The sequence below is a fragment of the Amblyraja radiata genome, chromosome 2 (genome assembly GCF_010909765.2).
Source record: "Amblyraja radiata isolate CabotCenter1 chromosome 2, sAmbRad1.1.pri, whole genome shotgun sequence".
NCBI classification, from domain to species: Eukaryota; Metazoa; Chordata; class Chondrichthyes; order Rajiformes; family Rajidae; genus Amblyraja; species Amblyraja radiata.
Genome location: NC_045957.1, coordinates 56,453,358 through 56,466,598, shown reverse-complemented (window position 1 = coordinate 56,466,598; position 13,241 = coordinate 56,453,358). Strand labels below are relative to the sequence as shown.

Sequence of the window (13,241 nt, the reverse complement as noted above, 5' to 3'; positions counted from 1 at the left end):
TACTTTGTATTTGATGACCTTGTCGTAGAGGAGACCACATGTGAGCAACAAATATATATTAAAGATGAATAATGCACAAGTAAATCTCTTCCTCATCTGAGAAACGTGATTGTGTCCTGGAATGATGGGGTGGGTGGAGGTGAAGATTATATAATGCCGTTTCTGTGAATGCACACAAAGGTGTCTGTCGGTAAGAAATTGAACATTAGGGACAGAAGTTTATTTATGCCACCTGCATTCTTTTTTGAAATGTGTAATTCAACATAATTTCTCTTCAGAGAATAAATCAAAGAAGGACCTTTACCAAATGCTCATCCAGCGTGGCTTTGAATCTGACCCAGTTAAAGCCTGGAAAGATGCACAAGAAAAGGTAAAATATAACTTCACCAAGCAACATTTTAAGGATATGTTGACCACCACATTGAATCAAATGTAAATTTGCATTGTAGAACTTTGAGAAAAATTCTAGGTTTTAACAGTATAACTCCCGGATGTAATTTCTATATTGAGTACACTCATAGATATTATTTTTTGTTTCGTTTTTGACATCTGATCTTGTGTGAGTGAAAGTCAAGTATGTTGTTAAAAAGATTGTATTTTAATAATTTTGGGATAATTCCTATTTAAAAGTATTGCACAATTTTTAGATGCATATATTGTCAAAATTACTTTATGGTATTTATTGCTTTTATAACTACAGTTAAGTTGAGCAGCTATTTATTTTTGTGCCATGCTTTCATTTTAACCACTGATTTAAGAATGATAATTGATAGAACTCAACATAATCATAGATGGAAGATGGACACAAAAAGCTGGAGTAACTCCTTCACGTTTCGTCACCCATTCCTTCTTTCCAGTGATGCTGCCTGTCCCGCTGAGTTACTCCAGCTTTTTGTGTCGCTATCTTTGGTTTAAACTGGCATCTGCAGTTCCTTCTTACACATAAGGGGACTAGGGGAGAATACGTGTTCGGCACGGACTAGAAGGGCCGAGATGGCCTGTTTCTGTGCTGTAATTGTTATATGGTTATAATCAGATGGAATGGTTTCTGTCAAAAAATAAATTGCCACCAAGATTTTAAATTTTATTCTTAATGGATGGCTTGTCATCTGAGATGTGCATAAATGTATTTCCTCATCCTCAGAGCAAAAGAGAGATTTTCAGCTATTTCTTCCAAGGACCTGGAAATGGTCGACAGTGCTGTCTGTCCTTTATTATTTTCCTTCATTGTCCATGAACTAAGGAGGTATTTAAGAGTTAACCACATTGTTGGGTCTGAAGGCACAAAGAAGCCAGACTGAATAGGATGCCAGTTTTCTTACCTTGACGAACGTTAATGAAATTAGGTGGGGGTTTTATGCTAATTCAGTTGGTTCATGGTTACCATTACTGAAGTAAATTCTATGCTTTTGTTATTTTTACTTAATTTAATTTCCCCATCTGTTATGCTGATGGAGTTTGATCTTCAGTCTGGCTTAGAAATGTGGCTGCTGGTGCAGTAGGTTTACCACACCGTATTTTTTGCATTCAAGTAATGTGGGCTTTCCTTGCGAAGCCAATGCTTACTCCCTACCCTAAATCCCTTGAACTGCAGTTTCAGAGGTGCTTAAAAGTTAAGTTACTATGGAGTGACATGCATGTCAGGATACTGTTCATTGACTGCAGCTCTACCTTCCACACCATGATGCGAAATAAGCTCATCTTTAAACTCCTGGATTTAGGTGGTAGGACTCCAACTGGCCTCTGGACTTTTGATCAGCAGTCCTCACTCAGTTAGATCTGGTCCTTCAGTCTGACACTCTAACTGGAACAACTCTGTTGTCTGCCAAGTCCCCTCCTCAACTCCCTGTACACGCATCACACAGCCCAGCGCAAAACAGGCTCTGTTCTTCCATCTTCATGGAAGTCTGTCATCCTTTGTATTTTGTTTTCTCTCTTCTACTTTTTGGGAGAAGATAATCAACTTTGGTGGGAAAGGGAAGGTGGGTATTAGGAGGAGTATTACTCATTGTTAATTGAATGTTCAGTTATGCGCTGTTCTTCCAGATAGCAGTTGGCCTTATTCTGGCCATGGGGGTTGCTATGGACAGAAAAATTGGTACTGAAATAGTTCGCAACTGAGAGCTCACGCTGGCCTTGGTGGACTGAACGCAAGTGTTTGGCTTTTCCCTCCTCCGCATGCTTGTATCCCATCACAGAGTTCGATGTTTCCTTTTCGGTCCTCTTCCTCCCCTTCCTCATTGTTCCACTCCCATCATAACAATTTAACATTTTATTTCCTTATCTGTCATCTTGTCACGGATCAGGCAAACAATGCCACCTCCCCTACCCCTGCAACCTGTATCCATCTATCACTTGCCAAGCATTGCCCCAGCCCCACCTCTCTTTTCCAAATTTTTTCCCCCTACCACAATCAGTCTGAAGAAGAGCTCTGATATGAAACGTCTGTCCATTTCCCTCCGTGAATGTTGCCTGACCTGTGGAGTTACTCCAGCGCTTTCTTTTTCACTATATATTTTCTGTTTGACTTAAAATGTGTTTGAAATCAAACCGTCACCTAAAATCACTATGTAAAGAGTACATAGGCCATCTTGATTCATTTCGTAATTATCACATAATAATGGGAGGGAGAGTTAAAGTGTTTAGCAACCAGGAGGTTGAGCGAACGTGTCCAGCGAAATGATCGCCCAGACTACGCTTGTTCTCGCTATACATGAGTCCTCACCTAGAACAGTACAATCATAAGTGCTTCATTTTTTCACTGCTAACGAATGCCTGTGAAACCCACCTGTGATATAAAGTACTTTTTATTTATAACTATAACAGTACAAATGGGTAGGGTGGAACTGCAGATGCTGGTTTACACCGAAGATAGACAAAAAATGCTGAAGTAACAGCGGGACAGGCAGCATCTCGGGAAAAGAATGGGTGACGTTTCAGGTCGAGACCCTTCAGACTGAGAGTCGGGGGAGAGGAAAACGAGATATGGAAGGGCACAAAGAACATGTTAGGTGTGAAAAGAACAGATCAAAGCAGATACTGATCAAGGAAATGGACAATGGTTCTCTAAGAATGTCAAATAACTCAGAATCCATACATGAGTATAGGTTGTTTATTAAGAAAGCACACAGAGCTCAAATACATAGGTGTTGTAAGCTCAAGCTCTACGACAAATCTAACTAGAGGACTAGCAGGCTAGATAATATATGAGACACTCAAACCAGAGCTGATTGAGTGTGCGGTGATATGCAGCAAAACATGACATGGATCAGGTCAACTAGTACTGACTGATCTGCATCCTCCTTCTTAAGTAATCATGCAACTAAATAAGCATATAACTAAAACTTCCAATGTATAGTAGGAAGATGCAGTGCTTTATATATCTCGACTAAACCGTGAAGGATATGAATAAGGAGGAATACAATGTGGCCTAGGTAATGGAAACCTGTAATCAGTATATAATAGTCTTTGTATTTAGGGTGAGGCCGACAAACCCATCCTATACGCCTACGGTACAGGCCCTCTGCTGGAGGGGCGGATGATATCGTATCAGGTGGTGGTTCAACAGTCTTTGTAGGAGACTTCACGGGTGACATCACCGGCGGTCTAATAGGTGATTTTGCCATAGGTTGCTCTTTGGTCATTGGGGAGCCATTACAGTTTGAACCCACAGTTCCTCCATTAGTCTTTGGCACAAAGTCCTGGACACTGACTTAGCCATACGAAAACTTCTGAGATGGTCTTGGTTCGCTCACAGGCAGAATATGTTTTTTATTGCGCCTGTAAATTTCTCCTTCGGAACGGACTAGATAGGAGCAGGGCTCCTGGCAGGTTTCTGCTACTACGCCTATGCGGTCATGTCCTTTCTGTGTTTGTAGGCGGACCATTTGACCGGGAGACAAAGGCGAGAGGGGGCAGCTGGTTTGGTTTTGAACTTGCCGTTTGTATTGTAGTTGGGCCTGGACTGCGTGTGGATAATGAACCTGAGGTTGTAGCAGTTGCTTAGCTACTGGAAGGGTAGTGCGGGTTTGGCTGGACATCAAGTGCTGTGCAGGTGAACCTAACACTACATCCCGCAAAACGTTGCGTAGGTTAAGAAGGTCCAAGAAGACATCAGACCCCGCTCTTTTAGATTTTTCCATCACCTGTTTCGCACTGTGAACGGCTCTAACCCGTTCGACTGCGGATATTCCGGGCTGCTGGTGACATGTTTGAAATCCCAGCGTTGGGTAAAGTCTTTGAAGCTTTGGCTTGTAAATTGTTCTGCATTGTCTGACATGAGGGAGAGAGGGGCCCCGTGAACTGAGAAGTGTCTTGCAAGTTTCTGAATAACTGCCGCCGATGAGGCAGTGCGGAGCAAATCAATCTCAAACCAACTAGGAGTCCACTAGAACCAGGGAATGGTTGCCATTTCAATCGAAAATGTCAGTCACCAGAGTTGTCCACGGTAGACCAGGAACCGGGCGACACAGGTGCGGTGCTAGACTGTTACATACCGCACATGACTGCGTCCTCTGACGCACATAGTCCGACATGGCAGGCCAGAAGAACATGCTCTTGGCCCGTTGGACCATTGCCTCTGAACCAGAGTGCCCTCTATGTACGGCATGGAAGTACTCCTCTGTAGTGAAGCTGGGGCCACTGCTTTGTTGCCCTTCATAATAACTCCGTCCCGATGACCAGTTCGTCCCTGACGGGAAAGTATTTTTTTATTTATTTATTTATTTAAAAAAATTGGATTAGAAGTACGGTAAGTTACAATACTACACAACACATATGTCTTAATACATTTTTTGTACCGCTTCATTTTTTGAGCTTTAAGAAAAAGATAGAAGTAAAGAAAGTGCGCAAGAGTCGTGAAGGTGCAGGAGAGTGTTGAGAAAAGAAAGCCCCTTAGAAAAGAAGTTAGAGAAGGAAGTAAAGAAAGAAAGTAGACCCTAGAAAAGAAGGAAAAAGAAAGGAGAAACAATCGCTCTATTATAACATTAAACTCCGCAGAAAGGGGACTACCAACCAAGTCTGTTTTTGTTGTTTTGGTTTTTTTTACCCCCCGTTGCCAGATCCTGGCACCTTTTATTTATTTATTTATTTATTTATTTTTTAGATTACTATTGCACCTTATGCTTGTAATAGTTCCAAAAACGTAGACCACGTCTTTTGGAAGTGGTCTGCTTTGCCTGCTAAGAGGAATCTCATCTCTTCCAGATGTAGTGTTTCAAACATATTTGATATCCACATTTTTATTGTTGGTGTAGGCGCATTTTTCCAGAATTTAAGTATGAGCTTTTTTCCCATTATTAGCCCGTAATTGAGTAAATTCTTCTGAAACACGTTTAGTTCAGGGTTACCTTCCGATATTCCAAAAATAATCCATTCTGGTTTTGGTACCAGTTTTATTTTAATTAATTTTGTAAAGATGTCAAATATTTCATTCCAGAATTTTTGTATTTTTGTACAAAAAACAAAAGAATGCGCTATGGTAGCTTATTGACACACACATTTATCACAGATGGGTGAGACATTAGGGAAGAGTTTATTTATTTAGAGAATGCAGGATGAGTTGGACAGGTTGGGGGAGTTGGCAGATGCATGGCAGATAAAGTTTAATGTGGATAAATGTGAGGTTATTCACGTTGGTAGCAAAAACAGGAATGCAGATTACTATCTAAATGGCTTCAAGTTGGCAAAAGGGGAAGTACAATGGGATCTGGGGGTCCTTGTACATCAGTCTATGAAAGTAAGCAGACAAGTACAGCAGGCAGTGAAGAAAGCGAATGGCATGTTGGCCTTTATAACAAGAGGAATCGAATATAGGAGTAAAGAGGTCCTTCTGCAGTTGTACAGAGCCCTAGTGAGACCACACCTGGAGTATTGTGTGCAGTTTTGGTCCCCTAATTTGAGGAAGGACATTCTTGCTATTGAGGGAGTGCAACGTAGGTTTTAAAGGTTAATTCCCGGGATAGCAGGACTGTCATATGCTGAGAGAATGGAGCAGCTGGGCTTGTACACTCTGGAGTTTATAAGGATGAGAGGGCATCTCATTGAAACATATAAGATTGTTAAGGGCTTGGACACACAGGCAGGAAACATGTTCCCGATGTTGGGGGAGTCCAGAACCAGAGGCCACAGTTTAAGAATAAGGAGTAAGCCATTTAGAACGGAGACGATGAAACACTTTCTCACAGAGAGTGGTGAGTCTGTGGAATTCTCTGCCTCAGAGGGCGGTGGAGGCGGGTTCTCTGGATGCTTTCAAGAGAGCTAGATAGGACTCTTAAAAATAGCGGAGTCAGGGGATATGGGGAGAAGGCAGGAACGGGGTATTGATTGGGGATGATCAGCCATGATCACATTGAATGGCGGTGCTGGCTCGAAGGGGCGAATGGCCTACTCCTGCACCTATTGTCTTTTGTCAAACTACAATGTTTCCTCATCTTCCAATCAATTAAAATGGATTAAAATCACATCTTACCTGTTTAAAACTGCTTTTATATTCTTTACAAGCAGTCTCTACTGTAAACTTTGTGCTGAATATGTTGCAAAGTTTAGCTCCATAGCCATTTCTTCCACCTACAAAATCCCAAAAATTAACAAATTTACCGACATCAATCCCATCAACTGCTGAAAATATTTTTCACAATTGAAAGTTTTTCAAAAAATTGGACTCGGACATTACAAATTTTATATGGGATTATAAATCCCATAGAATACAAAGAGCACACCTTAATAAACGAAAAGAGTTGGGTGGTCTAGCGCTCCCTAACTTTATGTATTATAATTGGGCAGTAAATATTAAAAATATGATTCACCTGCTGGACAATTCTGCCCAGCAGGTGGACTGGATTGTAATGGAAAGAGAGGACTGCTCTCCGTGTAATATAGGAGCGACTCTCCTCTCACCAATACATCTGAATAACAAAAATTATAATAAAAATCCAATTATACATAGCACAATTAGAACCTGACGGGAAAGTATGGCTGCACTGAAAGTGGAAGTGAGTGCTGCTTGTTAGGACATCCGCGTTTAATGATTGATGCGAGTACCTGTAGGGTGTTATCTTCAGCCGTGTGGGCAATCAACATATCCAAACCCGAGGGGTAAATGTGGTCAATCATCATAACATCAAATGTGTCCTCAGTTGCATGCCTGTCGTCGGTTTTCCTGGGTGCACGGGACAGGGTGTCTGCCAGGTACATGTCCTTCTCACGTTTGTAGATTAGGGTGATGTCGTACTTCTGGAGCTGCAGCATCATTCTTTGCAGCCTGGCTGGTGCAGCGTGTATCAGTTTATTCAGGATGGAAACCAGTGGTTGATGGTCCGTTTTGATTGTCACAGCTTTACCAAAGATATAGTCATTGAACTTCACACATGCGGATACCACTGCTAGTAGCTCCTTCTCCATCTGCGCGTACCGCGTCTCTGTGTCCGTCGTGGTTCGTGAGGCATAAGTAATCGGCTGGTCTTCTTGGGAGGCGTTGCAGGTCAGCGTGACTGGCTGATTAACATCGAAGTACGCCAGAGTGGGTGGGCATGACATCTGTTTTAAAGTGTTGAAAGTTTGCTGCTGCTGCTCGTGCCACATCCAAACTGGCGTAGCGGGGCTGAGAGCTCGCTGAAGTGTGGAATAAACTTGCCCAGGTAGTTCACCATGCCTAAAAATCTTTGCAGACTGGCAACATCGGTCGGTGCTGCCATTTCACTGATGGCTGCTGTCTTTGCTGGATCGGCTTTGAGGCCGTTGCTGGTGAAAGCATGACCAACATAGTTAACTTGGTTGACTCGAAACCTGCATTTACTGGGGTTGAGTTGTTAAGTGCACCTCCCTGGCACGGTCGAGCACCTTTTTCAAATTGTCATCTCGCTCCTGCAGGTCTTTACTCGCTACGATTTGGGACGACAGATGGCACAATGGGCTAAGTGTTCGGCTGGCGACCGGAAGGTAGCCGGTTCGAATCCCGCTTGGAGTGCATACTGTCGTTGTGTCCTTGGGCAAGACACTTCACCCACCTTTGCCTGTGTGTGAATGTGTGTGAGTGATTGGTGGTGGTCGGAGGGGCCGTAGGCGCAGAATGGCAGCCACGCTTCCGTCAGTCTGCCCCAGGGCAGCTGTGGCTACAGAAGTAACTTACCACCACCGAGTGTGACTGAGGAGTGAATGAATAATGCGATGTAAAGCGCCTTGAATATTAGAAAGGCGCTATATAAATCCCATCCATTATTATTATTATTACGATAATATCATCCACAATGATCGCGCAGGGGTACCTGTCAAACATCTACTCCATCGAATGTTGGAATACTTCGCTGGTTGAATTAATGTCAAATGGCATGCACAGAAATCTGTAACATCCGAAGGCTGTGCTGAAAGTAGTGAGCAGCGATGATTGATAGATAGTCAAGAGGAATTTGCCAGAAGGAGCCCTTGGCATCCAATACAACGAACACTAGCCTTGCCCATGTGCGCAGCCACCACTTCCACGGTACGCATGAGGTCTCTTCAACGCAGTATTTAGGACTCTAGGGTTGATACATATACGTGTCTTCGGCTTGTTCTTTTTAGTGGCAGCTACCATCGAGGATACCCAATCCGTGGGTTCAGTGACTGGCGTGATGACCCTTAGGGCCTCCATTCTATCGAGTTCAACTTTACCTCGGTCTCGCATGGCAACCGGAACGTGATTAGCAGGGCGAACAACAGGCTTAACATCGGGTCTAGAATCATTGAATACGTGAGCGGCACCATGCCGAGTTCATCATTGAAGAGGTTTTTGTAATCCACCAAAATGCGTTGTGTAGAGTCGGGTATTAGTTGATGAACATCTTTGCCGACTGAAATGCATCTCCAGAAATGGTTTTTGCGTTTGCAACCATGCCAAATTTGACCAAATGCGGGGCACTTTTCCTGCTTGGCAATATGTGAACCTCCACAATTATTGCAGTCATTATTAGACCTTATGTCAGACTGGCCAGAAGCGGTCTGTTTTGTTTCATTAGGCTGATAAGGTTGTCGATCTCTCCTAACAACCGCAGCATAGATGCTATACGCAGCCTGTGGTATGGTCAGTGTTTTAGTGTGCGCTTCTGTCATCTCAATGACTCGACAAGACCTGATTGCTCTAGCCAGCATGAGGTCTGGATCACGTAAAAGCTCTTTCTTCAATTTATCATCTAAAATGCCACACACAAGCCTGTCCCTAACAAGTTCATCACAGAGAGCACCAAAGTTTAAGCGCTTTGCTATATGCTGTAATGAGTATACATACGTTTCCACTGGCTCTCATGGTTTTTGGCTGCGCGTGAAGAACTTATCTCGTTGAATGATGAGATTGGTATGAGGGTCGCATAGCTCGCGGAACTTTCTCTTGCGGCATACAGGGTCGTACATTGTTTCAGCAGGTGTAATCTCTTGACCTTGCACATCCAGTATCTCAGGGTGAGAAAGTGGCTGATTCGGGCACTCCAAGCCGCGGAGTGCGTTCCATCCGTCCCGACGACGGAGCTTCGATCATCCCGACGAGAGGGCTTGTACATCGAGCCGTCCGTAGCGGCGACTGCGGAGGGTCAAGGCCCCAAACGCGGACGAACAAAAGGAGGAAGACTGACTGAACTTTATTGCCTTCCATCACAGTGATCACTGTGGTGGATGTTTATGTTAAGGTCTATCGTTCTTTTTATTGTGTTGTGTTCTTTTAATTTTATGGCTGCATGGGAACTCAAATATCACTGTACCTTAATTGGCGCATGTGACAATAAATGTGAATCTGAATCTGAATCTGAATCAAAGACGAGCGGTTCTGGTTTACAGAATTAATCAGTCATGGTAAAGACTGAAAGGTCCGTAAAATCACTGAAGGCGTTGATCCAAGGCGTTCCCATGACTTCTGATACCATGTGAGAATGTCAAATTACTCAGAATTCATACATGAGTATAAGTTGTTTATTAAGAAAGGACACAGAGCTCAAATGCATAGGTGTTGTAAGCTCAAGCTCTACGATGAATGTAACTAGAGGCTGGACTACCAGGCTAGATAATATATGAGACACTCAAACCAGATAGCTGATTGCAGTAAAACATAACATGGATCAGGTCAACTAGTACTGAATGATCTACAGGTTCAATGTTGGATGAGGGGAAGGTGGAATCGAGGCATATAAACAGTAAAATGAATCAGGTGAACAGTGAAAATAGTAGGGGAACTAGGGTGGGGGAGGGACGGAGAGAGATGGAAAGCAAGGGTTACTTGAAGTTAAAGAAATCAATATTCATACTGCTGGGTTGTAAACTGCCCAAGTAAAATAGATAGATAGATAGATAGATCCTTTATTGTCATTCAGACCTTTCGGTCTGAACGAAATTATGTTGCCTGCAGTCATACACAGAATCAATAATAACAAAACACAATAAACACAAATTAAACATCCACCACAGTGAGTTCACCAAGCACATCCTCACTGTGATGGAGGCAAAGTCTTAGTCTCCGTCTCTTCCCTCCTTGTTCTCCCTCTGCGCTGAGGCGATCGATCCAGGCCGAAGATGCCGCCCTCCAGTCCAGTGGACCTCCGCCGCCGCTGTCTCCGATGTCGCCATCGCCGAAAGCCGGAACGCCGTCTCCGCTCCGAGACGGCCCGCCACAGCATCAGCTCCGGGCCGCCGCCCCAGCTCCGGGTCGCCGACCCCGCTCCAGATCCCGCAGTCTCCGCTCCAGGCCGCCGCCCCAGCTCCGGGTCCCGCAGTCTCCGCTCCGGGCCGCTGCCCCAGCTTCGGGCCGCCGCCCCAGCTCCGGGTCCCGCAGTCGCCGCTCCGGGCCGCCGCCCCAGCTCCAGGCAGCCGCCCCAGCTCTAGGCCGCTGCCCCAGCTCTAGGCCGCTGCCCCAGCTCCGGGTCCCGCAGTCTCCGCTCCAGGTCCCGCAGTCTCCGCTCCGGGCCGCTGACCCAGCTTCGGGCCGCCGCCCCAGCTCCGGGTCCCGCAGTCGCCGCTCCGGGCCGCCGCCCCAGCTCCGGGCAGCCGCCCCAGCTCTAGGCCGCTGTCCCAGCTCCGGGTCCCGCAGTCTCAGCTCCGAGCCCCGCTGCATCAGCTCCAGGCCGCCGCCGAAAGCCAGAACGCTGCACCAGCAAGTCGGGCCACCGCTGCCTTAGCCCCGAAGACGGCCAGCCTCTCGTTGGTAAGTCCTGGCTGGCTCTGCCTCCGGAGCCTCGGGGTCGGTCGCAGGTTGGAGGCCGCCAGCTCTGCCATTAGGCCTCAGCGCAGACGGAGGCAGAGAAGGGGGATACGATACGAAAAAGTCGCATTCCCCCGAAGGAAGAGACAGAGAACATGTTTCACCCCCTCTAACACAACCCAACAAATTAAAACTTAACCAAAACAAGACAAAAAAAACTACAGAAAAAAGTAAAGACAGACGGACTGCAGGCGAGCTGCAGCTGTTAACAGCGCCGCCACTTCCGGAATATATGAGGTGCTGTTCCTTCAATTTGTGTTTGGCCTCGCTCTGACAGCGGAGGAGGCCAAGGACAGAAAGGTCCGAATGGGAATGGGACAAGAGTTAAACTGTTTAGCAACCGGGTGGTTGCATAGGCCCAGGATGACTGAGCGAAGGTGTTTAGCCAAATGATTGCCCAGATTGTTCTCGCCGTATATGAGTTCTCACCAAGAACAGTAGATACAGTAGATGAGTCCTGAAAGGATTCTGACAGTCATGTTTAAACTTGTAACTAATAAAAAAAACTGATATGAAGCCAAGACCAATCATAAGTGCTTCATTTTATTCACTGCTAACGAATGCCTGCGAAACCCACCTGTGATATAAAGTACTATTTATAACTATAAAGTACAGTGCCCTCCATAATGTTTGGGACAAAGACCCATCATTTATTTATTTGCCTCTTTACTCCACAATTTGAGATTTGTAATAGAAAAAAAACACATTTGGTTAAAGTGCACATTGTCAGATTTTATTAAAGGCCATTTTTATACATTTTGGTTTCACCATGTAGAAATTACAGCTGTGTTTATACGTAGTCCTCCCATTTCAGGGCACCATAATGTTTGGGACACATAGCTTCACAGGCGTTTGTAATTGCTCAGGTGTGTTTAATTGCCTCCTTAATGCAGGTATAAGAGAGCTCTCAGCACCTAGCCTTTCCTCAAGTATTTCCATCACCTTTGGAAACATTTATTGCTATTTATCAATATGAGAACCAAAGTTGTGCCAATGAAAGTCAAAGAAGTCATTATGAGCTGAGAAACAAGAATAAAACTGTTAGAGACATCAGTCAAACCTTAGGCTTACCAAAATGAACTGTTTGGAACATCATTAAGAAGAAAGAGCACTGGTGAGCTTACTAATCGCAAAATGACTAGCAGGCCAAGGAAGACCTCAACAGCTGATGACAGAAGAATTCTCTCTATAATAAAGAAAAACCCTCAAACACCCGCTCGGCAGATCAGAAATATTCTTCAGGAGTCAGGTGTGGATTTGTTAATGACCACTGTCCGCAGCGGACTTCATGAACAGAAATTTTATTCCAAAAAGGAAGAAAGATTCTAAGGGGAGTAGGAGGCAACCGTGGCTGACAAGAGAAGTTAGGGATAGAATAAAACTAAAACAAAAGATGTATAACACAGCAAAGAGTAGCCGGAAGCCAAAGGATTGGGAAACTTTCATAGTACAACAGAAGGAAACAGAACGGGCAATACGGGCTGAAAAGATGAAGTACGAAGGGAAGCTGGCTAGGAATATAAAGAAGGACAGTAAAAGCTTCTTTAGATATGTTAAGGGAAAAAGAGTAGCAAAGTCAAATGTGGGTCCCTTGAAGGCAGACACGGGTGAAATTATTATGGGCAACAAGGAAATGGCAGAAGAGTTGAATAGGTACTTCAGATCCGTCTTCACTAAGGAAGACACAAACAATCTCCCTGATGTACTGGAGGACAGGATCTAAGGAGGTAGAGGAACTGAAAGAAATTTTCATTAGGCGAGAAATAGTATTGGGTAGGCTAATGGGACTGAAGGATGATAAATCCCGTGGGCCTGATGGTCTGCATCCCAGGGTCCTCAGGGAGGTGGCTCTAGAAATAGTGGACGCATTGGTGATCATTTTTCAATGTTCAATAGATTCAGGATCAGTTCCTGTGGATTGGAGGATAGCTAATGTTATCCCACTTTTCAAGAAAGGAGCGAGAGAGAAAACGCGAAATTACAGACCAGTTAGCCTGACTTCGGTGGTGGGAAAGATGCTGGA

General features: G+C 44.6%; 1 protein-coding gene across 6 annotated transcripts in view; it reads left to right on the top strand.

Annotated features, from left to right (window-relative positions):
• The window catches only part of top2b (DNA topoisomerase II beta), a 135,093-nt gene that overhangs the window by 78,192 nt on the left and 43,660 nt on the right, over positions 1-13,241 (top strand). For all 6 annotated transcript variants that reach the window (XM_033047055.1, XM_033047022.1, XM_033047014.1 and 3 more), the window contains one exon: positions 279-370. In XM_033047055.1, coding sequence (XP_032902946.1) covers positions 279-370 — 92 coding nt within the window. The remainder of the gene's footprint in view (positions 1-278; positions 371-13,241) is intronic.